Source organism: Lichenostomus cassidix, chromosome 7 (assembly GCF_008360975.1).
Source record: "Lichenostomus cassidix isolate B80296 chromosome 7, HeHo_3.0, whole genome shotgun sequence".
NCBI classification, from domain to species: domain Eukaryota; kingdom Metazoa; phylum Chordata; class Aves; order Passeriformes; family Meliphagidae; genus Lichenostomus; species Lichenostomus cassidix.
The window spans coordinates 15110801-15134462 of NC_139488.1; the positions used below are offsets into that span (position 1 = coordinate 15110801).

General features: G+C 38.0%; 1 protein-coding gene across 1 annotated transcript in view; it reads left to right on the forward strand.

Moving 5' to 3' along the window:
* Positions 1–23662, forward strand: part of TTN (titin) — a 241675-nt gene that overhangs the window by 120262 nt on the left and 97751 nt on the right. The window contains exons 152-179 of the mRNA XM_085065641.1: positions 36–119; positions 458–580; positions 1375–3261; positions 3616–3762; positions 5070–5306; positions 6570–6653; positions 6897–6998; positions 7362–7487; positions 7739–7822; positions 8763–8873; positions 10242–10393; positions 10483–10774; positions 10984–11082; positions 11331–11414; positions 12020–12103; positions 12602–12697; positions 13257–13331; positions 14211–14291; positions 15442–15546; positions 16065–16142; positions 16529–16582; positions 16910–16990; positions 20749–20799; positions 21393–21788; positions 21979–22254; positions 22475–22750; positions 22893–23032; positions 23501–23627. Of these exons, the coding sequence (XP_084921767.1) occupies positions 36–119; positions 458–580; positions 1375–3261; positions 3616–3762; positions 5070–5306; positions 6570–6653; positions 6897–6998; positions 7362–7487; positions 7739–7822; positions 8763–8873; positions 10242–10393; positions 10483–10774; positions 10984–11082; positions 11331–11414; positions 12020–12103; positions 12602–12697; positions 13257–13331; positions 14211–14291; positions 15442–15546; positions 16065–16142; positions 16529–16582; positions 16910–16990; positions 20749–20799; positions 21393–21788; positions 21979–22254; positions 22475–22750; positions 22893–23032; positions 23501–23627 (5532 nt within the window). The remainder of the gene's footprint in view (positions 1–35; positions 120–457; positions 581–1374; positions 3262–3615; positions 3763–5069; positions 5307–6569; positions 6654–6896; positions 6999–7361; positions 7488–7738; positions 7823–8762; positions 8874–10241; positions 10394–10482; positions 10775–10983; positions 11083–11330; positions 11415–12019; positions 12104–12601; positions 12698–13256; positions 13332–14210; positions 14292–15441; positions 15547–16064; positions 16143–16528; positions 16583–16909; positions 16991–20748; positions 20800–21392; positions 21789–21978; positions 22255–22474; positions 22751–22892; positions 23033–23500; positions 23628–23662) is intronic.

Here is a 23662-nt window from a genome sequence, read left to right on the forward strand (position 1 = left end):
ATGTACATAAATAAAATTAATTGCTTTTTTTAAAGTGCCTGAGGTGCCCAAGAAAGTGGTTACAGAAGAAAAAATACACATTGAAGCTCCTAAAAAACCAGAACCTCCACCACCCAAAGGTACATTTTCAATAGCAATAAGACTGCACACAAATTTTAATCTGTTTATCTAAATATTATCTTTCTTATGTTTGTATTAGCAGCTTTTTTATATACTGTAATATTTGTAAGTGTTACAGATTGTGTTGTCTTCTTCATTTGTGAATAGCTCTCAGTAAGTAATGTGACTACTGATTGTGTGCATAAAGCAGTATGGGGGGGAAAAACCCAAACAAATGGTTTGTAAGGGTGGGCTTTTTTCTGGTGCTGTGAGGTATTTTTTACCTTGGTGCTATTGATGCCTATTTAATTCCTATTCTTCAAATTCCTGATATTAAAACAAACAAATATCTTTAAAGAACCTGAGGTGCCGAAGAAAGTTGTTGCAGAAAAGAAAATACCTGTGCAAAAAATACCAGAACCTGCGGTTGTCCCAGAACCAGAGGCTGCACCTGAGGAACCAGAACTTCCACCAAAAGAAGGTAAATCTCAACACTAATAAAATAACAATAGCAATGTTTTTCCTCTTTTCTTTAACATTGTAATTATCTAAGTCTTCTGTTTTCTGAAATTCCTAGTTATGCTTTTTCTATTTATTTGCATATATGTGTGAAACATATATGGTTGTTTTTGAAAAATAGTGGTAAATCTTGGATGTCTGAATTGCTTGTATGTTATACTTCAGTTCTTCTTACTATTTTCACATATGACTATTCTACTTTCTTGGGTTCATGAAAACAACCTCAGGTAATAACTTAAAAGTTATAATAGGAGAAGAAAAGAAAGTACCTATTCTACTAGGTAAGAGAAGAAAATATCAATGTAACTGAAAAACCAGGAGCTCCACCAAGAAAAATCAGATGCCATCACTGCTATTTCTTGAAAGAATCTTCAGCTTCTTTGCAGTGCAATTAATATCTTTTGCAGTGCAATTGCCTGCAGTGCTATTAATATCTTTTGTCCTGTCCACTCTGTTGACAATTATCATGGTTTTTACTTATATCTTAAGCTATACTATTAGTATGTGTGTGTACTTCCATATGGGAGCATGAGTTTTGTGAGGGGGAGTGTGTGTGTGTACTCTTGAGAAAAAAGAGAGAAAAGCCAAAATATCATATATTCATCATTTAAAAGGCCAGCATAAATTAACAATACCTGATATGTTTTTAATATCTTCATTACAATTGTCTTTTTATGTTTTATGGTTGACTTAATTTTGGTATGATTGCCAGTGCAGTTGTTAAATTTAGAACTAATATCTTTTGTGTACATAAAGTGGCCAAGACAACTTTGCCAGAAAAGAAAGTTCCTGTTCCAGTTTCTCGAGAACCAAAGTCCATTGCAGGACACCCAAAACCAAGGCCTCAAGAGGTGAAAATGCAAGAACCAGAAGTGGCTGGAGTGGCCCGAAAACTAAAGCCTGCAGCAGCAGTTCAAAAACTAGAGCATGTTATGACATCTGAGGAGCCCGAGACTGTTCTGACTCGCCAAAAAGCAAAATCTCTTGTGGCATCCCAAAAAACAGAGGATATTGTGGTGCCTGAGAAACCAGAGTTTACTGTGGTACCTGAGGTACCCAAGCCCAGTGTGCCATCCCAAAAACTAGAATATGGTGTGATGCCCCCAAAACAGAAGCCTGCTGTGGAATTCCAAGAACTCGAACATGTTGTCATGCTTGAGAAACAGGAGGTTTTTGAGGTAGCTGAGGAATCCATGCCTGATGTAGAACCCCAAAAACTAAAATATGGTGTGATGCCCCCAAAACAGAAGCCTATTGTGGAGCCTCAAAAACCAAAGCATGTTGTAGTGCCTGAGAAACAAGAATTTGTTGTGGTACCTGAGGAACCCAAGCCTGATGAGTCATCCCAAAAACTAAAACATGGTGTGAAGCCCCCAAAACAGAAGCCTGTTGTGGAATCCCTAGAACTAGGACACGTGGAGCTTAAGAAACAGGAGGTTTTTGTGATAGCTGAGGAAGCCATGCCTGATGTAGAGCCCCAAAAACTAAAATTTGGTGTGATGCCCCCAAAACAGAAGCCTGCTGTGGAATCCCAAGAACTAGAACACATTGTAGTGCTTGAGAAACGAGAGTTTGTTGTGGTGCCTGAGGAACCCATGCCTGATGTAGAACCCCAAAAACCAAAATATGGTGTGATGCCCCCAAAACAGAAGCCTGCTGTAGAGCCTCAAAAACCAAAGCGTGTTGTAGTGCCTGAGAAACAGGAGTTTGGTGAGGTCCCTGAAGAGCCCAAGCCCGACGAGGCATCCCAAAAACTAAAATTTGGTGTGATGCCCCCAAAACAGAAGCCTGTTGTGGAATCCCTAGAACTAGGACAGGTAGAGCTTAAGAAACAAGAGGTTTTTGTGATAGCTGAGGAACCCATGCCTGAAGCAGAACCCCAAAAACTAAAATTTGGTGTGATGCCCCCAAAACAGAAGCACATTGTGGAATCCCTAGAACTAGGACATGTAGAACTTAAGAAACAAGAGGTTTTTGTGATAGCTGAGGAAGCCACACCTGATGTAGAACCCCAAAAAATAAAATTTGGTGTGATGCCCTCAAAACAGAAGTCCATTGTGGAATCCCGAGAACTAGAACACACTGTAGTGCTTGAGAAACTAGAGTTTGTTGTGGTGCCTGAGGAGCCCATCCCTGATGTGCCACCCCAAAAGTTAAAGCATGGTGTGATGTCCTCAAAACAAAAGCCTATTCTGGAATCCCAGAAACCAGAACCACATATAGCCCCTGAAGAATTTGAGCTTATAGTGCTGTCTGAGGAGTCAGAGACAGTTGAATTAACCCAAAAATCAAAGCGAGTTGTGGTTCCCACCAAAACAAAACCGTCTGCGCTGCCTCAAAAAACAGAGCTTGTATCAGCTGAAGAAACAGACTTTGCTGCAGATTTCCAGAAGTCAGTGTCTATTGCAGTGTCCAGAAAATCAAAGCCTTTTGTGCCAGAACCTGACATGGTGTCTGAGGAATCAGAAACAGTTTTAGCACCCCAGAAACCAGAGCCTTCTACAGCACTTCGAAAACCAAAGCCTGAAGTGGCACCCAAAGAGGCAGAGCTTGTTTTGGCCCCAGAGGAACCACCACCAGCCAAGCTGGCTGAAAAGGAAGAGCACATTGCTGCTAAAAAGCGAGTGGCTGCACAGCCTAAAGGTACCTCTTATGCATAGGATCTCTTTTCCTTCCCTTGAGTATGTTGTTTCACTGCTCAGTAGTTGCTCACATAACTAATAGATACTAATATCTTCAAAGAATATGCAATGCCTGAAAAGCTGTCCCAGACAAGAAAATTTCTCTAGCTGCTCCTGAAAAATCAAAACCTTCATCAGTCAAAGCTACATGTTATCATGAATACATGACAATCACAGTGAATCTTCTCGTATTATTTTAACCTCTTTTGTTCTGTCTTTTTTGATCTGTTTTAAATGATGCTTGCCTAACAAATCACACTGAGTATGAGTGCTAAATTGCTGCTTCAAAATGTGTCTGTTGTCTTCTGTGTTTCAGTCTCTGTATTTAATAATGAGTTTTATTGTAACTGTAAAATGAAATGCACTAATATCTTTGAAGTGCCTGAGATGGCTGAGAGGACTGTTCCAGAGAAGAAAGTGCCCCCTGCTCTATCTAAAAAAACAGAAGCTTCACTTCCTAAAGGTACATGTCACCACTATTATCATCCTAAGGAAGGGTGTTTTTTGCTTTTTAGGGTTTTTTTAAAATGAATCTCAGTTTAAATTGATCTTTCACTGTGTGCTCTAAATATACATATATATTTACAATATATACAACAAATTGCTGTGCAGGGGTGTGAAATATTTCCTCAACTAAAACATCTAAACTTCTGTTGTACTGGGTTTCTCATATTAAGGCGGTATGATAAACTCCTGTTTAGAAAAAAAAATGCTAAAACCTTATAGATGCAAGAAAATGAGTTCATAAGCAGTTGTTCACGTTATTAGCAGGGATGGCTTAATACATGGTTTAGTGGGACTGGGCAGTATTATATCTACAGTTAGATTTGATGATCCTAACGTTTTTTTCCAACCTAGATGATTCTATGAGGAAAGACAAAATAAACAGAAACTAAAGGTTTCAGCAAAGAGTAGCAGTTTTAGTACATAGAGCAAAATAATCAGAAATATCTCTATGTATCTGTATCATGGAGCGGAATTTTTTTTAAAACTGTTATTTATAATTTGTCTATATTTTGGTCATACATCAACATTCTTGACTATGGGATTTGCAAAGTTGTTACTTTGTATAAATAGCATTAAAGAGCTGTGAAGTTACTGTGAGCACATAATACAGTGAGCCTTTAAAAACGCATTTTGTAATTGCAATACAAAAAAAATTACTTAAGACACACTAAAACTGAAGACATTAAACATTGATGCAGTGATGCATAATTTAATTTCCTTCAGAAGTCCCAAGCACTGGCCAGGAAAATATTCCCTTTACCACCAGATTCTCTCCACCCAAAATACAATGACATTTCTCAAGTAAAGTATCATCTCAAAGTGATGATATAATAATTTAAATAATTGAAATTAATATAACAGGAAAAAGTTGTAAGAAATATCTAGTGATTAGAAAGAAAGCCAGGAGATGATAGAGGCACAATATAAGAGGTTAAAGAAGAGAGGGAACATGCAAAGACAGAAAAAGAAAGGTGAAGTCAACCTGAAGAACAAAAAAATAGTGGTAGTATCCAAGTGACAAGTAAAAAGATGACAATGACTGGCTAAACCAGCACAGAGCACAGTCATTTATGAAACATGGCTGGTACAAAAATGCACTAGGATTCCATAAATAAATCTCTGATCATCTGTTATTAAGAAGCCAGATATATTTTCTACATTTCCACCCTGACTGAGAAACAAACACTACACACAGAGTTCCCACCCCCTGTGGGATGCTTTGGACACCCTGGTCACTCCACAGGTTTGAAGCAAAGCAGAGCTGATGGCTGAATGCAACCACAGCACTTCCTCAAAAAACACTGTGTGCATGTACTACTGGTTGTCTTATTGTTACACAGACATCTGCAGTGCCCACAAAACTAAAATACACTAATATCTTTGAAGTTCCCAAGGTGCCCAAGAAAGGTGTTGTGGAAGAGGCTATACCTGTAACTGTGCCCAAAAAGCCAGAACCAGCAGCAGTTCGAGGTACCTGTCACTTTGTGCCTCAGTCTGAATGAGACTGTTCTTCCTGTCTTACATGTTATTTCTGATGTCTGTTGTTGTTCTGTTCATTTGTGATTTCCTGAAATTTCTACATTCCATGCTGTGTAGAAATTCTAGCATTAGAATAGAAAAGAACTTTCTAATTTGTAGTTTTAATGTAAATTTCTCTCATTATCATTTTGCCAAGAATCTCAAGTAATACATTTTTCTTATCAAAAACGTTTTTGTGTAACCACTGTGAACCTGTCTTACTGTGCAGTGGTAAACAACCAGACACAGTTGTGACACAGCAATATTAAAACCAGACACACAGAAAAAAAGAAGAAACCACCAAACAAAACACCAAAAAACCTGATCACTTCAGTTAAAATAAGCAGGAAAGACAGATTCAATGGACTGTGAAGGAAATTAAGTGACTATGGGAAAAGACAGCCCAAATTAAAAAGAGGAACATACCTAGACAGGACAGTAGTATTTTAAGACTTAGGCATACAGACCTAGATCCCAAACAAGAAATACTCCAAACTTTTTACTAAATGCAGTACTTAATCAAATGTGTGGTCGATCAGGATGGTCTGACATAATTCTCTTCTGACCAAAAGCGCATGGGCACCCAAGAAATTTGGTTCCTCAAACCTACAATTGCATTGCACATAATTATTACATGCAAGATGCACATGTATTTGCGCATCAAAATTCTGCATCACACTTGCTCACTATGTAGGTGGCTCCTTTACCCTCGCCAAATGCAATGTCTAAATACAGGATTATAGAAACCCTGAAACCTAACTCAAAAGCCCCCACATACACTGCAGAAGAATTGAAAAAACAGAAGAGAAATAGAGGACAGAGATATGTAATAAGGATGGGATTTTTGTTCCCCACCCTGTCTGTGCCCAAACTGCTGAATGAAAAACAGCAGCAGATTCATGGGGAATGGATGGCAACAGATAAGACATGGGCTGAGGTTGCTCCCAGAGAAAAGCCAGATACCAGCAGGGCTGATAATGAAAGTCTCTTCTCCAGGGGAGGAAAGGCTGCTAAGTATCCTAATTCCCACCTCCCCATCAAGAGTTCTCTCACAGACAATACCTGCATCACTGCTCTGTACCTGTGCTGTGTGTGCTTTGTGTTTGTGAGTGAGTGCGACATGAGTAAAAGCTGTGAGACTACTTTGGTTCCTTTCATGAATGTATGTCCAGTTTATGTTTCACTGTTTCACTGTGCATCCTCCTGCTGGGTGTATAAAACTGACTGCTACTAATATCTTTGAAGTACCCGAGGTGCCCAAGAAGGCCACTCGTGAGGAAAAGATACCTGTGCCCACTGCCAAAGCCCCAGAGCTTCCAGCACCCACAGGTACCTGTCTTCATGGATAACTAAACAATGGGGATACTTAACCTTCTTCTCCTAAGCCTTGTCCTAGCCTCCCCTGTCTGTGTTTCCTGGCTGAGAGTGTGTGTGCTGGGAAGAGGGAGCTGAATGCTCTGTGAGGGTTGGAGCTGCTGTGCTGATGTTCTGTGCCTGTGTCACCCTGGTTGTTGCTCCTGCTTGGCACATGTTCTCAGCCATGTCAAATGAAATGCACTAATATCTTTGAAGTGCCCGAGATGCCGGAGGCTGAGGTTCTGGAGGAGGAAGAAGAGGTGGCAGCCTCAGAAGAGGTGGCAGCAGTTGCTGAGCCAGAAGTGTCTCCAGTTGAAGGTATAGGGTTGTGCTCTGGAAAAGACTGCCATGCCCTCCACATTGGTGCAGTACTGAGTGTTCTTTGCCCCTCTGCACTCTGTGGGGAGGCTGAGAGCAGCATTTCATCATGTTGTGTCTGTGTGCCTGTACACTCCCCGGCAGGAGAGGGTGGGGTTTTCCAGGGACGCCCCTCTCAAAAGCCCAGGCTTGGGCTCTTCCCAGTGAGTCCGTCTCAACAGGAGCGATTAGGTGGAGAGGACTCTCTGGTGGTCTGTTAGTTGTTTACTTTCCTGTTTTCCTGCCTTACTACTTTCCTGCTTGCCGTTTGCCTGTTTGCTGACCTTAAGCTCAGTCAAGTGAAAGGATCTTGTATCTTTAAAGTGCCTGAGGTGACAGAGGAGGAGGAGGCAGAAGAGGAGGTGCCAGCGGTCATTCCCCCGAAGCCTGTGGCTGTGCCCAAGAAACCTGTGGCTGTGCCCAAGAAACCAGAACCTCCACAAGATAAAGGTATATCTTCCGAAAAGAGGTGCTTTTTCTTTTACTGTACTGATGAATATTTTCATTCGTTATCCCTTCTTTTGTGGAAGATTGTTCTTTGTCCTCCACCCTTAGCCTGTGCTGTACCTGTCTTTGAGTGTGACTAACCAACCAGTCACTGGAGGAATGTTGCAGTGCTTGGAAGTATCTAAACTCTTTGACTGTTACAATCTTTCTTATTAATTTAACTGTGAAATTAAGAGGAAATAATATCTTTAAAGTGCTCAAGGTGCCCAAGAAAGCTGTCCCTCAAGAAAAGACGCCTGTTGCAGTACCCAAAAAGCCAGAACCACCACCAGCCAAAGGTACAGGTCACTCTTAGTATCATCATTAGAAAAAAAATCATGCTCTTCTGGACATCAGTTAAACTAATTTTTTATGAATACCTGTCAGAGATAGGTGCCTGAGAAATATGAAATGCAATGTGGAGTGTCCAAAACATGGCAGAAAAACTAGATTTCATTCCCTGAAAGATATCTCTAGCTTACTGAGCTTTTTGTGAAGAATTAACATTTACTGAATGTCTAGTTTAAACAGAATAACATGCCTTTCTGAAGAAGATCCTGAAAGTAAGTCTTAAGCATAAGGAACAAAGCATTGCATTGGTGAAATTTTCAATAGATGACAGCAGCAGAATAACTTCTCTGCCTCTTTAAAAGTAAGGTAGTGCCAATGTACATAAGGAATTTTTGCTAGCAAATGACTGGATATATCTAGTGATTATCTTATTAACATATTAATATAACCAAAGAGAGAAGTATAAGTAGTATGTATATTTTTACAGCAGTATTTAAATTACAGGAGCTGTGGAACACAGATAATTAAGAGGAGGTGCAAAGAATGGAAATAATTGATATAAAGAAAAGATTATAATGATAAATCAGATGCTACTTTGCTAAAAAAATGTTGTAATGACAAAGTAGTCATGAATTATATATGGGTGATACACAGATGGACTAGGATTCCATAAATAAATCTCTGATCATCTGTTATTAAGAAGCCAGATATATTTTCTACATTTCCACCCTGACTGAGAAACAAACACTACACACAGAGTTCCCACCCCCTGTGGGATGCTTTGGACACCCTGGTCACTCCACAGGTTTGAAGCAAAGCAGAGCTGATGGCTGAATGCAACCACAGCACTTTCTCAAAAAACACTGTGTGCATGTACTACTGGTTGTCTTATTGTTACACAGACATCTGCAGTGCCCACAAAACTAAAATACACTAATATCTTTGAAGTTCCCAAGGTACCCAAGAAAGGTGTGGAAGAGGCTATACCTGTAACTGTGCCCAAAAAGCCAGAACCAGCAGCAGTTCGAGGTACCTGTCACTTTGTGCCTCAGTCTGAATGAGACTGTTCTTCCTGTCTTACATATTATTTCTGATGTCTGTTGTTGTTCTGTTCATTTGTGATTTCCTGAAATTTCTACATTCCATGCTCTGTATCACTTAGGAATTTGATAATGTAGTATTTTGTATAAACAACTCAAATTATATTTTGAGTTTACTATATCGATTTCTTATTCTGAATCAGTAGATACTAAAATGTTGTTTTTTAACAATTGATTATAAGTTTTTCATATGGCTGCCCAAATTTGTTATCTTAAATCGATAAGAGTCTACATGACTCTTCTGGCAGACCCAGGTAGTGTATATAATAGACATAAATCTTTTGAAATGAAAACCCAGTTTTTACTTAGCGATGCACAAGTGCAGTAAGAAGTCACAGTATAGAAAGTTTTTAAAGAAATTGCTTACACTTCCAGGGTTTATAATAAAGAATCATTATAAAATCCATTCCACCATACAGGCTCTGGTAGTTGCCACAATGAAATGAAAATTGAAGTAAGAGAGTTACTTAGGATAAGGAAATAAGCAAAAAAAAAAAAAGGGAAAAATAGCGTAAGCAAAGAATGGACATATAGAATGACAAAAATAAGGAAAAATTAGAAAAACTGTGTTCCTCATCCTATCACTACCCAAACTGCTGAATGAAAAACAGCAGCAGATTCATGGGGAATGGATGGCAACAGATAAGATATAGGCTGAGGTTGCTCCCAGAGAAAAGCCAAATCCCAGCAGTGCTGACTATGAAAGTCGCTCCTCCAAGGGAGGAAAGGCTGCTAAGTATCCTAATTCCCACCTCCCCCTCAAGCCTGTGCATAGCCAAGAGTTCTCTCACAGACAATACCTGGCATCACTGCTCTGTGCCTGTGCTGTGTGTGCTTTGTGTTTGTGAGTCAGTGAGTGAGTGAGTGAGTGAGATATGGGTTAATGCTGTGAGACCACTTTGGTTCCTTTCATGAATGTATGTCCAGTTTATGTTTCACTGTTTCACTGTGCATCCTCCTGCTGGGTGTATAAAACTGACTGCTACTAATATCTTTGAAGTACCCGAGGTGCCCAAGAAGGCCACTCGTGAGGAAAAGATACCTGTGCCCACTGCCAAAGCCCCAGAGCTTCCAGCACCCACAGGTACCTGTCTTCATGGATAACTAAACAATGGGGATACTTAACCTTCTTCTCCTAAGCCTTGTCCTAGCCTCCCCTGTCTGTGTTTCCTGGCTGAGAGTGTGTGTGCTGGGAAGAGGGAGCTGAATGCTCTGTGAGGGTTGGAGCTGCTGTGCTGATGTTCTGTGCCTGTGTCACCCTGGTTGTTGCTCCTGCTTGGCACATGTTCTCAGCCATGTCAAATGAAATGCACTAATATCTTTGAAGTGCCCGAGATGCCGGAGGCTGAGGTTCTGGAGGAGGAAGAAGAGGTGGCAGCCCCAGAAGAGGTGGCAGCAGTTGCTGAGCCAGAAGTGTCTCCAGCTGAAGGTATAGGGTTGTGCTCTGGAAAAGCCTGCCATGCCCTCCACATGGGTGCAGTACTGAGTGTTCTTTGCCCCTCTGCACTCTGTGGGGAGGCTGAGAGCAGCATTTCATCATGTTGAGTCTCTGTGTGCATGACCTTTAGCTCTTTCAAGTAAAAACAACTAATATCTTTAAAGTGCCTGAGGTGACAGAGGAGGAAGAGGCAGAAGAGGAGGTGCCAATTGCCGTTCCTCAAAAGCCTGTGGCTGTGCCCAAGAAACCTGTGGCTGTGCCCAAGAAGCCAGAGCCTGTGGCTGTGCCCAAGAAACCTCTGGCTGTACCTAAGAAACCTGTGCCCAAGAAGCCAGAGCCTGTTGCTGTGCCAGAAGTACCAGAGCCTGTGCCTGTCCTTAGAAAACACACCATTCCTTCAGTTAAAGGTACCTATATCAGGGACTGAGCATCTCCTTATCTCTATTCTCTGAATTCTTTTTCCCTTGTTTCACTGGGGTGTGCAGTGCCAAATGAATAATCTGCCACTTCAAATTTATTATTCTTCATGTTTTGTGTGCCCTGCTCTTTTTAGTCATTGCACTTTTCATTATTGTGTGTATATATGTGTCTTAATATTCTCAAAAATGAAAATGTACTAATATCTTTAAAGCACCTGAAGTGCCAGAGAAAACTGTCCCAGAAGAGAAAGTGCCTCTTACAACACCTAAAAAGTCACAGTTAGAAAAACCAGAGCTTCCTCCAACCAAAGGTATATATTGCCAGGAGGCATCTCCTGAGAAGAAATGTTTTCTATATCCTCTCTTTACTTTGTTCATAACTGAGTCTATAAAATTTGTCAGTTGAATGTAGCCTACCTTGAGATAGACTGGAGCACAGTCTTTCATGGTTATGGCCACTATTACTGTGATTTTGTGTGTGCTAAGTGTCTTTGTTCTTCTTTGTTTCATATGTACATTTATATACACATAATTAAAAGAAACTTAATATTTTTTTAAGTGCCTGAGGTACCCAAGAAACCTGTCTCAGAGGAGAAAGCACCTGTTGCTATTCCTAAAATACCTGAATCACTACCAAGTGAAGGTTTGTGCCACCATAGATTTTACTCTAAGAACAATCCTTTGTCCTGTTCTTCAAATTATTAGCTTTAAAGTAGACATTTTCCTTTTTCTCCCATTGTCGTGTTTGTAAGTTGTTCACTTCATATTTTAGATTATACTAGTCAATATTTCATGTATCTGCTATTATATTTTCATATTTGGAAGCAAAATATATGCTCCTGTACAGGATATGTCTCTTTTTAAAATTAATATTAAATTCCCACTGAATTGGAATCTCTCAAAAGCTAGTATTTATATTGCTGTTATAATCTTAAATTAATTGAGAGCACTGGCATTTTTATTCTTTCCTGTTACAATGACTCATCTACAAATTTAATGTTCAGTTTATATTGTATACATAAAAAAATTCTATCCTTCACGCAATCCTGACTCATGCTTAGAAAAAAAGTAGTTTTGCAAAATCTTGCATTAACTGCGAAGGTAACAAATACTGAGTGATTACTTACCCTAGTGTGTATATGTCTGTGTCTATTGGAGTAGATTTCTTTTTTGTTATATCTGTATAATTGTTCACGTGAAATGGTCTTATAATTGAAAACTTACACCAGTTGTCAATATTCTTTAAAGAATATGAAATCATAAAGGAGATTGAGCCTGAAGAAGCAGAAGAAATTCCAGTTGTAGAGGTCGAAGAAGCTTTACCAGTTGAAGGTATACAAAGTACTTCCCTAGAGGCTGCCAGACACATTTCTTCCATTATCATCATGTGCAGTTTTTCCTTGCTCTTTCATTTTCCACACATGTGCCTGTATGTTGTAGGTCACCTCTGTGTTGTAGGTCTTCTTGTGATTCTTCCTTTGTTGTCTTCTGGAAATTATTTCTGATCATTTAATTCTAAGTACAACCTGAAGATTTTTTAAAATGCTTTCATTTTGTTTCTTGTCCGCAAGAGTCTTCCCATCATTTGGCTTTCTACCTTTGTTCTCATGTTATTAACATGCTTTTTAAAGTCATCTTGGATATTTGTACTGTGTGCATGCTGTGAAGCAATAACCTAGGACTCTTTCATGCTCCCACTTAATTCAATGACATTTTTTTCCACTGGCTTCACTGGAAATGAACAATGGTGGTCTTTAGGTTTGTACATTACTCTTCACATAACAACAATCATGGTAAATTTATTCTAAATGTACCTAATGTTATTTAAAGTGCCACCACCTGAAAAGAAGATCCCTGAAAAGCGAAAACCACTACCACCACCTGCTCCAACAGAAGATATTAAACTGGCAAAAGATCTACTTAAAGGTATAATCATCCGAAGCCACAAATAATGGTGGAAACTCAAACATAATCTTTTAAAATTATACTGATGAATCTTGAAAAGCATGCTTTTAAACCATCATTTTTTGTCTTTTTCCTTTTCTAATGTACTATACTTTAATGGTGCGCCTCACTAATGCTCAGTCCCTCATGATTTTTTTCAGCATTTTGCCAAGGCAGTTTACATGGGTTCTTTTCAATAGTTACATGAAAAAAAAAAACAATTTAATAAAATAATCCTAATCAAGTTAACACGTTCTTTTATCCTTAATATAATTCTTCTCTTTAACATGTTCTTACAAATGAAAAGAATCCCCAGCAATAATTTGCTGGTGTTACTATATGAACATGGGTTTCAGATCACTTGTGCTTCCTACAGGCTGTTTGACTTTTTCTAAACAGTTAATCAGCAAGAATCTTAGCTTTGCAGCTTTTGTCCTTCCATTACATCAATACTATTAATGAGGTGTTTGGATTTTTTAGAAAACTCCTTTCCTTTTTGAGTCTAATGTGTGTTGTAAAATGCAAATAATTTTCTTTAAAGCTCCTGAAGCAAGGAAGAAAGTTGTAGCTGCAAAACCTGCTGAGCCTCCGAAATTGGAACCTCCACCTGCCAAAGGTACCTACCTAATATAAGGATCTTAAAATAAACCTCTCATGAGTCCAAAGTTGTAGTTCTCAATATCTTCTTCTTTAATTTGCTCAAATATATTAAAAAAATGTTGATGTTAGATTATGCTCAGCAGTGCACCCCCATCTTGGATCTATATGTTGCGTTACATTTATGTCCAATTTAATTGCCAGTCATGCAATCCATGAGATGCAAGGCATAGAAACACAGAAGAGTGAGAGAGTTATTATGAGGTTTTTATCACTTGTGTAGATGCTCACTTTGGTTTTCTGCTTAGCTAGAAATAAAAAAAAAATACTGTTTAAATGTATACACCATTGTTCCAACATACTTAGTTTATTATTTTTCTGAAACGTAACTTATTTTTGTGAGAGGACACTTTCTAGAGATGGGAATGAATAATGTATTGAGCAAGCCCATCACAATTATGCCTTTATATTATTCATATGTACTGGAATTTAAGATAAACTAAGCACCTAAGCAGTGGACATTCCTTCTTAATGCTGTTCCAAGTTTAGAAATTAAAGTGGATCCTTATTAATATCACAGACAGACAACTTATAGGAACAGACATGTAACATAACCTGAAGTGAAAGAGGACAAGGAAATAAAAATGTTACTACATGACTCTTCTTGAGTACGTAACCTTTATAGTTTTCCCAAACAATACTTCTCTTCTGTTGATTTGTATGAAAACTTTCTTTTACATATAAGCTTAAATGACTTCAATATCAACAGTTTTATCTTTGATTTTAATATTCAGTAGTGGACTAGCATTTGATTTGTGTGTTTGGACAGGCTAGTCGTTGGTTAGCTCTTACTGCTGTCATGAACCTGTAATAAAATCTGGAATTATATTCTTTTAAGTGCCTGGACTTGTAAAGAAACCTCGCAGAGTAATTCCCGAGGCTACTCCTCCACCAAAAGAAGAAGTTGTTTTGAAAAGAGGTACAGTAACTTTGCTCTGTTTTAAAAACAACAGCATATTAACATTGTTCAGCATATACCCCTAAGCAAAATTGTTTTATGTATGTGGTATGGGGAATTGCATGATCAAATGCTATCTGATGTCTGTTTCTTGGACAAAGCAGTTTTAGTTGCAGGGAAGAAGTGGGGGTAGTCTGAAAGTCTCTCAGATCCAAAGGATCTGTAATGAAAATAGAGCAGAACATTGAAAATCTAGTTCCCTGTGTCTCTCCCTCTCTTCCGTTTTCCCAATCTCTTGGTACTGGAGTTAAGAGTTTTCCACTGTCTTCAGCTTCTGGAATGCTGTCTAGTGGCAGTGTAAATGTCATTAAAGTTACATGTGCAGTCTATGTATTCTCTTTTATGGTTTTCTTAGAAGAACCACACAGATCACAGAACCCTGCGGCGCTATTGGACATCAGCCCCCTTTCCTGCAAAGTCTGCGTCATTCTGAATCATTTTGTGCTCAACTTTTGCTTGGAAAAATGAAGCACTCATTACAATTCTCTTTGAAATAACATAGAGGGATGAATCATGCTTGTGCACCTTGCAGCCAACCACAGATTGCAGACACCATAATAAAATATAGATACTCCATTTCTCAGATGACAGTGTCATCACATATTCAAGATGGAGAGCTGAGAGGACAAAAATAAGGGAAATAAATAAAATGGAAAACAGACATTATATAAATTTGAGTGCTGCAAATATAATACTTGAGAATTTAGCCTTATTCTCTCACTGAAGTCAGTAGGAGTTTAATATATAATCTTGCATTTTTTTCCTAAAAATCATCTGTAACTGCAGTTAATAATTCAAAATTACATATAGCAAGTCCTGATTTAAATAAGAGAATAAGTATATTATAAGATATTAGATGAAATTTTATTCTATCATAGTCAGAGGGACTGTTCTTAATAAAAATGTCTTTTTTCCGTAGATGACTTGAATTTTAAGACTTTCAGAGTAGTATCTTGAATAGCTACACAAATCTTCCATTTCTATTGAGCTATATATTTTATTTTCCTGTTTCCTTGTGATTGATGAGGTATTTTTAATCTTTGTGTTATTCACTGTCTTATGCTTTTGTTTGCCTGTGCTTTTAAAAACTGAGATTTCTTTTCTTTTGAAGTTCTTAAAAAGAAACCTGAAGAGGAAGAAGCTAAACCAGAAAAAGAGCCTAAACCAGAAGTTAAACCAGTACCTACACCAATAGAAAAAACTAAGAAACCTGAAGGTACTAGATTACATTCAAATCTATTTGGAAATTATAATATTTTTAAGAATCCCACTATTAAGTAGTATTCTCTTAAATTAAGGAATGAAACGGAGATCTTAAAAGATGGCATTCATTGACCTAATTGTGCAATTTAAATCTTAGCTGAAAGCGCAACCAAGTTTGACATTCACATTTGGGTCTGAATTCTGCATTTTGGGACTATTTCTCAATCTTCATTGTGTATAGAAAAGAACTTCACAAATATTTTATAATACTGATAAAAATATAAATATAGCAAAACAGTTAATTCAAGCATTTTTTAGGTAATATTTTACAAATATTTGTCCTTTTACCCATTTATAGTTTCTAATTTATTCAAGTTTTACTCTGAGAAATACATTTTCCTAAACCTTATGAATATCTGAAACTCTTTATATGTAAAAACAATGAAAACCTTTTAAAAAAGTTTGAGGGTATTCTATTTAGGGATTACGGTGTTTCAATATACCTTACAAAATAAAAATATTATTTTAAAGTCCCAGAAATTCCTACGAAGAAAACTGAGATACCTACCATAAAAAAAGAGGAGAAACCTGTGCTTGAACCACCAAAAGGTACAGATGTGTGGTGCTCTTTTTCCTTATTGCAGCAACTAAAGGATATTCAGTGCTGAATATCATGCTATATTAACATAATGCATTACTGTCCTCCAGCCTGTCATGAATACTGTGTCCTCATTAACCATTTTGCATTCTTCTGGAGTTCTTGTCTTTATTCTTCAATGCTTGAAAAATTCATCTTTTTTCCCATTGTTTCCAATCTTGCTTTACAAGAGTTAATCTCAAGTTAATTTCTTGCTTTTTGGGCAAATAAAATAGAAACCAATGAATTCTGTCTTCATTTAGCTCTCTCTGTGTTGTTACTCCTAACTTCTAATGCTCAATGTGATTGCAAAAAATGTAAACTAACCTACGTGTAATTTCTGTGTTTGCAATGGCAGAAACTAAGCAAGCATCTGTCCCAGTTCCTGGGCCTGAACCTAAACCTGAATTAGGTAAGAATTCTTTCGTTGTGAATACTGCTGAAGCTTTTCTTGTGTGTCTAGTCCTTTCCATTCAGGGATTTCTTGCTAAAAGGGCATTCATAGAATCATGGAACACCCAGTTGGAAGGTGACTTCAAGGGTGACCTGGTCTAACCTTTCTTGGCAAAAGCACAGTCTAACAAGATGACTCAGCACCCTGTGCAGCTGAATCTTGAAAGTGACCACACATTAAACAAAGACCTTTCATATTAATAAGACTAGAACTTTCATACCATCTACAAAACATTTTAAAGAATATCATACTGAAAGTAATTTATTAAAATTTTTTTCTATACAGCTGTAAAATCTCCAAAACCAGCTGCAGAACCAGCACCCACTGCTGCTCCAGTGACAACTCCAGTTGTTGGAAAGAAAGCAGGTATTTACATGTATTCTATGCTATTTATAAGGTTTTTCTCTCTGACATACCTGAATGCCTTCAGTATAAAAACAGTGAAGAGCTGTACAGTAACTCACTCATTACAGGAAGATTTGAGGTCATGTTGAAGGATCTTGTTATTCTAGGTACTGTCACCTAATTTAACACAAAAACATCTCTGATGTACTATGGAGACCAGTCTGTGCTCTTTTGTCTGGATGGTAATGTGTGTGTCTTTATTTGTTGTCCTACTATGAAATTTGTGTGTTCTGTTGTTTTCTTGATGTTCCTTATGTCCTGATACATGTTTCGTGAATTGCATCTTGTATTGTCTGTGTAGAAGAAGAGAAGTTGCACATGTTTCTAAACAATTGTTGCATTGTTGGTTTCTGCTTTTGACTGGTCATTGAATCCCTGAGGAAAAGTGGCAGTGATGTTGAAGAACCAGAGTATTGCTGCTTTCATCTGCTATGCTTAGGACCCTGGAACAAAGCCTGCTGTGAAAAAAAAGAGCTGTGAAGGCTCCAGTTCCTCAGAAACACTCTGAGCCTGTGGTCCACCAGCAGAGCTGATGTACATTCTGCTCACCCATTATTCAAAGGGTCTCATGTTCCAGTAGAGCTCAGATCCTGGGATTTGAGAAGCCAAACCATGAATGTCTCTTGGTCATTATCTGGTGATGTAGCCTGCAGTGGCACAATTAACCTGCTCTGTGTTAGGGACCAGATAGCTGCCATTTTCTGCTACTTTTAACCTGGATTGGATTTAAATTGGTGATTTAATGAGACAATACTAACAGTGATTTACTTAGGTTTTCTGTTCATGTGTGCCATTCTTACCTTCCTTTTGTGATTATGTTGTAAGTTTTCTGTTGTGTAGAGAAAAAGTGTTCTATGTTCATTTTATTTCAGGTGTATCTGCAAAATTTGTCTTTAAATATATTGTTCCTGGTTCTTATTCTTATGGATTTTAACTCTCTAAATTACCTATGAAACCTTTGTAGCTGCAGAAAAGCCTGACACACCATCTGTACTAAAGCATAGAGATAAAATACCCCCAGTGGAAGAAGAAAAGCCTGAGTCAATTGTATTAAAGAAGATTTCGGTTGAGAAAAAGTTGCATGTAAAAGAGAAAGTAAGTCCTAAGGAAACAGTTCTTACCATAGAGCCACTTGAGTATAAAATCTCACTGGAAACAGCTGATGGAACATTGAATTCAGAGCGAGATGAACAGGAGAAGGTATCTCTTAAATATTTCATCCTGGCTTCTGAAGAGGAGGAAGCAGAAATGACACCTGTAGTTTCAGGAAAGACTGCCCTTACAGGTGAGAAATTAGAAGTTGAAATTGATCACATTACTTACACAAAGGATGAACTATCACTATCTGATGAGGAGCTGAAATTGGTTTCTATAACATCTGAACATGTGGAAAGAGATTCTGGAGAAGAAAAGGAGGATGAAGTTAAATTGCCTGTTCATAGGGAAGATGCCATGAAGAAAGTCTCTGAAAAGTTTAGTGTTGTACATGAAGGAAAGATTCCTGACCATGAAAAGGAAGAAAAAACTGAATCAATTTGTGAACCTAAACCCAGAAAGCTATGTCAGCCCAGGGACCAGAAAAGACTTCTAGGAAAAGAGACGAAATCAAAAATAAGTTTGCAACCTGAAAAATCTCACATGAAAGATAAAACTTCATTTGTACAGGATGTTGTAGAGGCAGACATAGCTGAAACTCCTCAGCTTAGAAATGAAAATGAGAGAGTAGGTTTTACTCCAGAGAAATCTGAAGTTCCTCTTGGAGAATCCGTGAAGAAGGATGGCATACAAAGTAAAATTCAGTGGACGAAGCAATCTGGTGGCACAGTAGCTGAAACTCCTATTGATAAGATTCTTAAAAAAGAAGCAAAGAAAATCAAAGATATTCAAGATTATGAGAAAGATAAGAATGTGGATTTTACATCAGCAGATTTCTTAGACCTGTCTGAGGAGGCTGAGCCGGGACTGAGAAAAGATGTTGACCTAGAACAGCCCACTGAAGACAAGGAGAGTCCTGGAGAAAAACTGTCTGTTCTTAAGTCAGAAGCTGTAGGAAAAAAAGCAAGAGAAAAGTACTCTACAGAGAAAGAAGTTCATGATGAAGAGGGTTTAGGACCATTGTTGACTGAAAAAGCACTCCTAAGTGATAAAAAAACAGGCAAGAAGATTATACCAGAGAAGGAAGAAAAAACTATCTTCAGCACCCACTTTAAAAAAGGCAAAATTCGACAGTCAAATGCCTCTGAAATGCTGCCTGTAGAAAAGGAATTTGATACAGTGATTACAGAAGGAATGGAAAGTGAAGTTTCCATAGGAGAATATGAAAAGGGAGCTATAGATGAGTCAGTAAAGAAAGTTGCTATTCAGCCACCACAAAGTCAAGATGAGAAACAATTTCAAGTTCATACCATTCTGGATGAACAGAAAGAAACTCCAGCTCACAAAAGCAGAAAAGATAAAATTGAAGAAAAGCAATCTACAGAAAGTGTATCAGGTGAAAAACCATCACCTGAACATGGCATTGGAAAAAGCACACCTGGTACCATGAAAAAAGAGAAGGCAAAGCTTTCAGACAAATTACCATCAAGCAAAGGTGTCCTTGCAAATGAGGAAGATACTTACTCCTCAAGCATAGGTAAGATAAAAACTTCCAAGAAAGAAGGAGAGAAAGAATACCAGAAATCAGAACCTGCTCACCTGCCTGAGCAGGCCACTAGACTTCCAAGTGAAAGTAAGAATTTGGGTGCACCTGGAGAATCACGTGAAGTTCCAGCAAAGTCTCATGCAAAGCGAGGTGAGGAAGAGTGATGCCAAATTCTTCCACGAAATGCTTGTACCATTTGCTTCAGGAGACTGCCACCTACCATTGTGTTTTGGTAACACCATTCACAATTCCATCAAGTCTGTCAGCTGGCTTTCTTGGCATTCAGCCACTCTTGACATGTTTGTCTTACCTGTCTGTACATACATCTGTGTCATCACTGTTCATTTTCTCAGTCAACTTCATCAATTGTTCTGTGTGCCATTATCTTCTCAGGAATACTCACACATTTTTTCTAGTATTCATTTTTCCACCCACTGCAATAAAATCCATGCTGCATTTCATTCATATCATTCTCCCATTAAAAGTATATTTTATATTTCCTTTCACAAAAAGAAAATGAGAAGCATCATAGTATGGGTAACATTTTCAAAAGTCTGAGATGATTGATCACAAATTAGGTTACTAACAGAACATCCCTCACTTGTAAAAGTACCACATTGTCCTGAAACATATATTTAATTTACACAACTTTTATTTTTTTGGCCTTCATGAGTGAAAGTGTGTGCTTTAAACCTCATATAATGTTAATAGGTACTTAAACTGTTTTGACAGATAGGTGGGTCTTGATCAAGGGTTTAATCTTAAATCAAATGTCAAGGAATGCAAAAAAATTACAAATTAATGGGCAGGACAACACATTAAGGAACTAGGAGCTTCTAAGCTGCCTGTTAGTCCCTACTGCTGAATATGTCTTTCCCATTCTTCAATATATTAAACTTATCATTGAGATATAGACAGTATAAATTCTATAAACATATAGATATATCCTTTCTTCCCATTTTACATGTAGGTAACTAAAGGAAGTAAAAAATCTGATATGTAAAATAAATGGTTGTCTTAGTTTTAGTAAGTATGTTTATTTAACTACATTCCTAATAATATTGCTGTTCTACTTCAGAGGCCAAGCCGCCAAAGGAAGAAACTCCGAAGGGTATCAGTCCAGTCAAAGGTAGGATAATACAAGCAATACCTTGTTGTGGTTTAACTCCACACAGCAACTCACTCCCCTATGGTGGGAGGGGGGAAAGAATAAGAAGGGTAAAAGTGAGAAAACTCATGGGTTGAGCTAAAGCAGAGCACACAAACAAAGCAAAATAAAGAATTCATTCACCACTTCCCATATGCAGGACATCAGGGTTCCATCACTTGAAGGGCAAATGTTGTAACTCTGAATGCCCCAGCTTTCTTCTTCTTTCCCCTGCTTTATATACTGAGCATGACACCATATGGTATGGGATATCACTTTGGTCAGTTGGGATCAGCTTTCATTGCTGTATCTCCTCCCAGTTTCTTGTGGACTCCCAGCCTACTCAGTGGTGGGGCAGCATTAGAAGCAGAAAAGGCCTTTACTCTGCAAGCACTTCTCAGAAATCACAAAAGCATCTCTGTATTATTAAAACTGCCTTAAACACAAATCCAAAACATAGCCCCACACTAGCTACTTAGGAGACTGTTAAATCTACCCCATCCAAAATCAGCACAGCCAATAATCTAAAGCAATTAATCAGGATTAGTTTATTCATTTCTGAATCTGAATTACAGCCAAGAAGACACCTTCACCAGCAGATGCAGAAAGAAGGAAACTCAGACCAGGCAGTGGTGGTGAAAAACCTCCTGAAGAACCTCCATTTACTTACCAGCTCAAGGCTGTACCACTGAAGTTTGTCAAGGAGATGAAAGATATAGTGCTAAAAGAAGCTGAGTCTGTTGGGTCTTCTGCAATCTTTGAAGTCCTTATTTCACCATCCACTGCAATTACCAGCTGGATGAAAGATGGAAGTAACATCCGAGAGAGTCCAAAACACAAGTTTATTGCTGATGGCAAAGATAGGAAGCTGCATATTATTGATGTCCAGCTGTCTGATGCTGGTGAATATACTTGTGTGTTACGACTGGGGAACAAAGAGAAGACCTCTACAGCCAAACTTATTGTTGAAGGTATTCCCTGTTTCAAATTTATCAATAATTTAGGCTAGCTACTCCTCAAACTAGAGCTGGTGCTTCATAATTTTACAGTAGTTGGTAGATACATCCTTTTGTTTCCCTCAATCACTACTCATATTAAATATTTCTGCATCACATATTCTTTGTATAAAGATGACAAATCAAAATAATGTGTTTCCCACAGAACTCCCTGTGAAGTTTGTGAAAACACTTGAAGAAGAAGTCACTGTCGTTAAAACCCAGCCACTGTACTTGACGTGTGAGCTTAACAAAGAAAGAAATGTGGTCTGGAGAAAGGATGGTAAAATCATCACACCCAAGCCTGGGAAATTTGCTCTGGGTGTTATTGGTTTGTCACATTCCCTCACAGTCGCTGATTCAGATGATTCTGATGCTGGCACTTACACTGTTACTGTGGAAGACTCTGATCTATCATGCTCATCTTGTGTTAAGGTAGTAGGTAAGCAACCAAAATCATGTTCTTTTTGCTCTCTAGGATATTTTGGCTGTTTTAAAATTAAGCAATCTTTTTCTTGTAGTCAAAATGTAAGTGGACAGATAAAATTTTCACAGCTATTAAAAGCTTGTCATACAAAATCTGTTAGTACTAGTTCCTCTTTCTTATAACACATCCATTTGTAATAAAAATCTGTGTTCTTGTCTAACTTTTTGTCATGCAGAAGTTATAAGGGACTGGTTAGTAAAGCCCATAAGAGACCAGCATGTTAAACCAAAAGGAACAGCTACTTTCAGCTGTGACATTGTCAAGGATACACCAAACATTAAATGGTTTAAAGGGGATGAGGAAATTCCTGCTGAACCCACTGACAAGACAGAAATCTTGAAAGAAGGAAATAAAATTTTCCTGAAAATCAAGAATGCTGGTCCTGCTGATATTGGAGAGTATGCGGTGGAAGTTGAAGGTCGCAGATACCCAGCTAAACTGACCCTTGGTGGTAAGGAAGCTTTTATTTGGATTATATTTAATCAGCTTATAGGCCAATGTTGAACCTAAATAAACAAAAAATGTAACCTGAATTATTATAAAGCTCAATGAAAACTTGACCTAATCATATATGTGTTCTCTGTGCATTCCAGAGCGTGAAGTTGAACTTCTGAAGCCATTAGAGGATGTTACAGTTTATGAGAAAGAAACAGCAAACTTTGATACAGAAATATCTGAGGAGGATGTTCCTGGTGAATGGAAGCTGAAAGGAGAAATCCTGAGACCTTCACCTGTAAGCATCCTTGAATTTTACAACATGATTTATTTAAATTAAATACTGTGAACAGATTCCTTGAATCTTTATTACAAGGCCTATCATTGCTACTCAGTCCAGAATATAAAATTAAAAAACAGTGGTTCTTTAAGTAAGGATTATATACTATAAATGCAACATTTGGAAGGCCTTCATTTTCTTAAGGTATTACACCACTTAATTCAAGCAATAATAGAAATATCCTACATATATTGTAGGAATGATTTTGATATTCTAAAGAAGTGTGGAACATTGAGGAAATTTATTCTATTTTTAAATCATTGAATAAAAGTATTAACTTTCCTTGAAAAGCAATTTCATTCTTTCTACCTGACTCTTTACTGCATACTCAAGATTTATTAAAATCCCTTTCTTAAAAACACCTAGCTGTTAAGGCATTGGCATTACATTGGTATTTGCATCTGACAAAGTCTATCATCTCTCCAGACATGTGAAATCAAAGCTGAAGGAGGAAAACGCTTCCTAACCTTACACAAAGTCAAGTTAGATCAAGCTGGCGAGGTTCTTTACCAGGCATTCAACGCTGTGACTACAGCTATCCTGACAGTGAAAGGTATGATGCACACCGAGTGTGACCCCAGCTTGGAC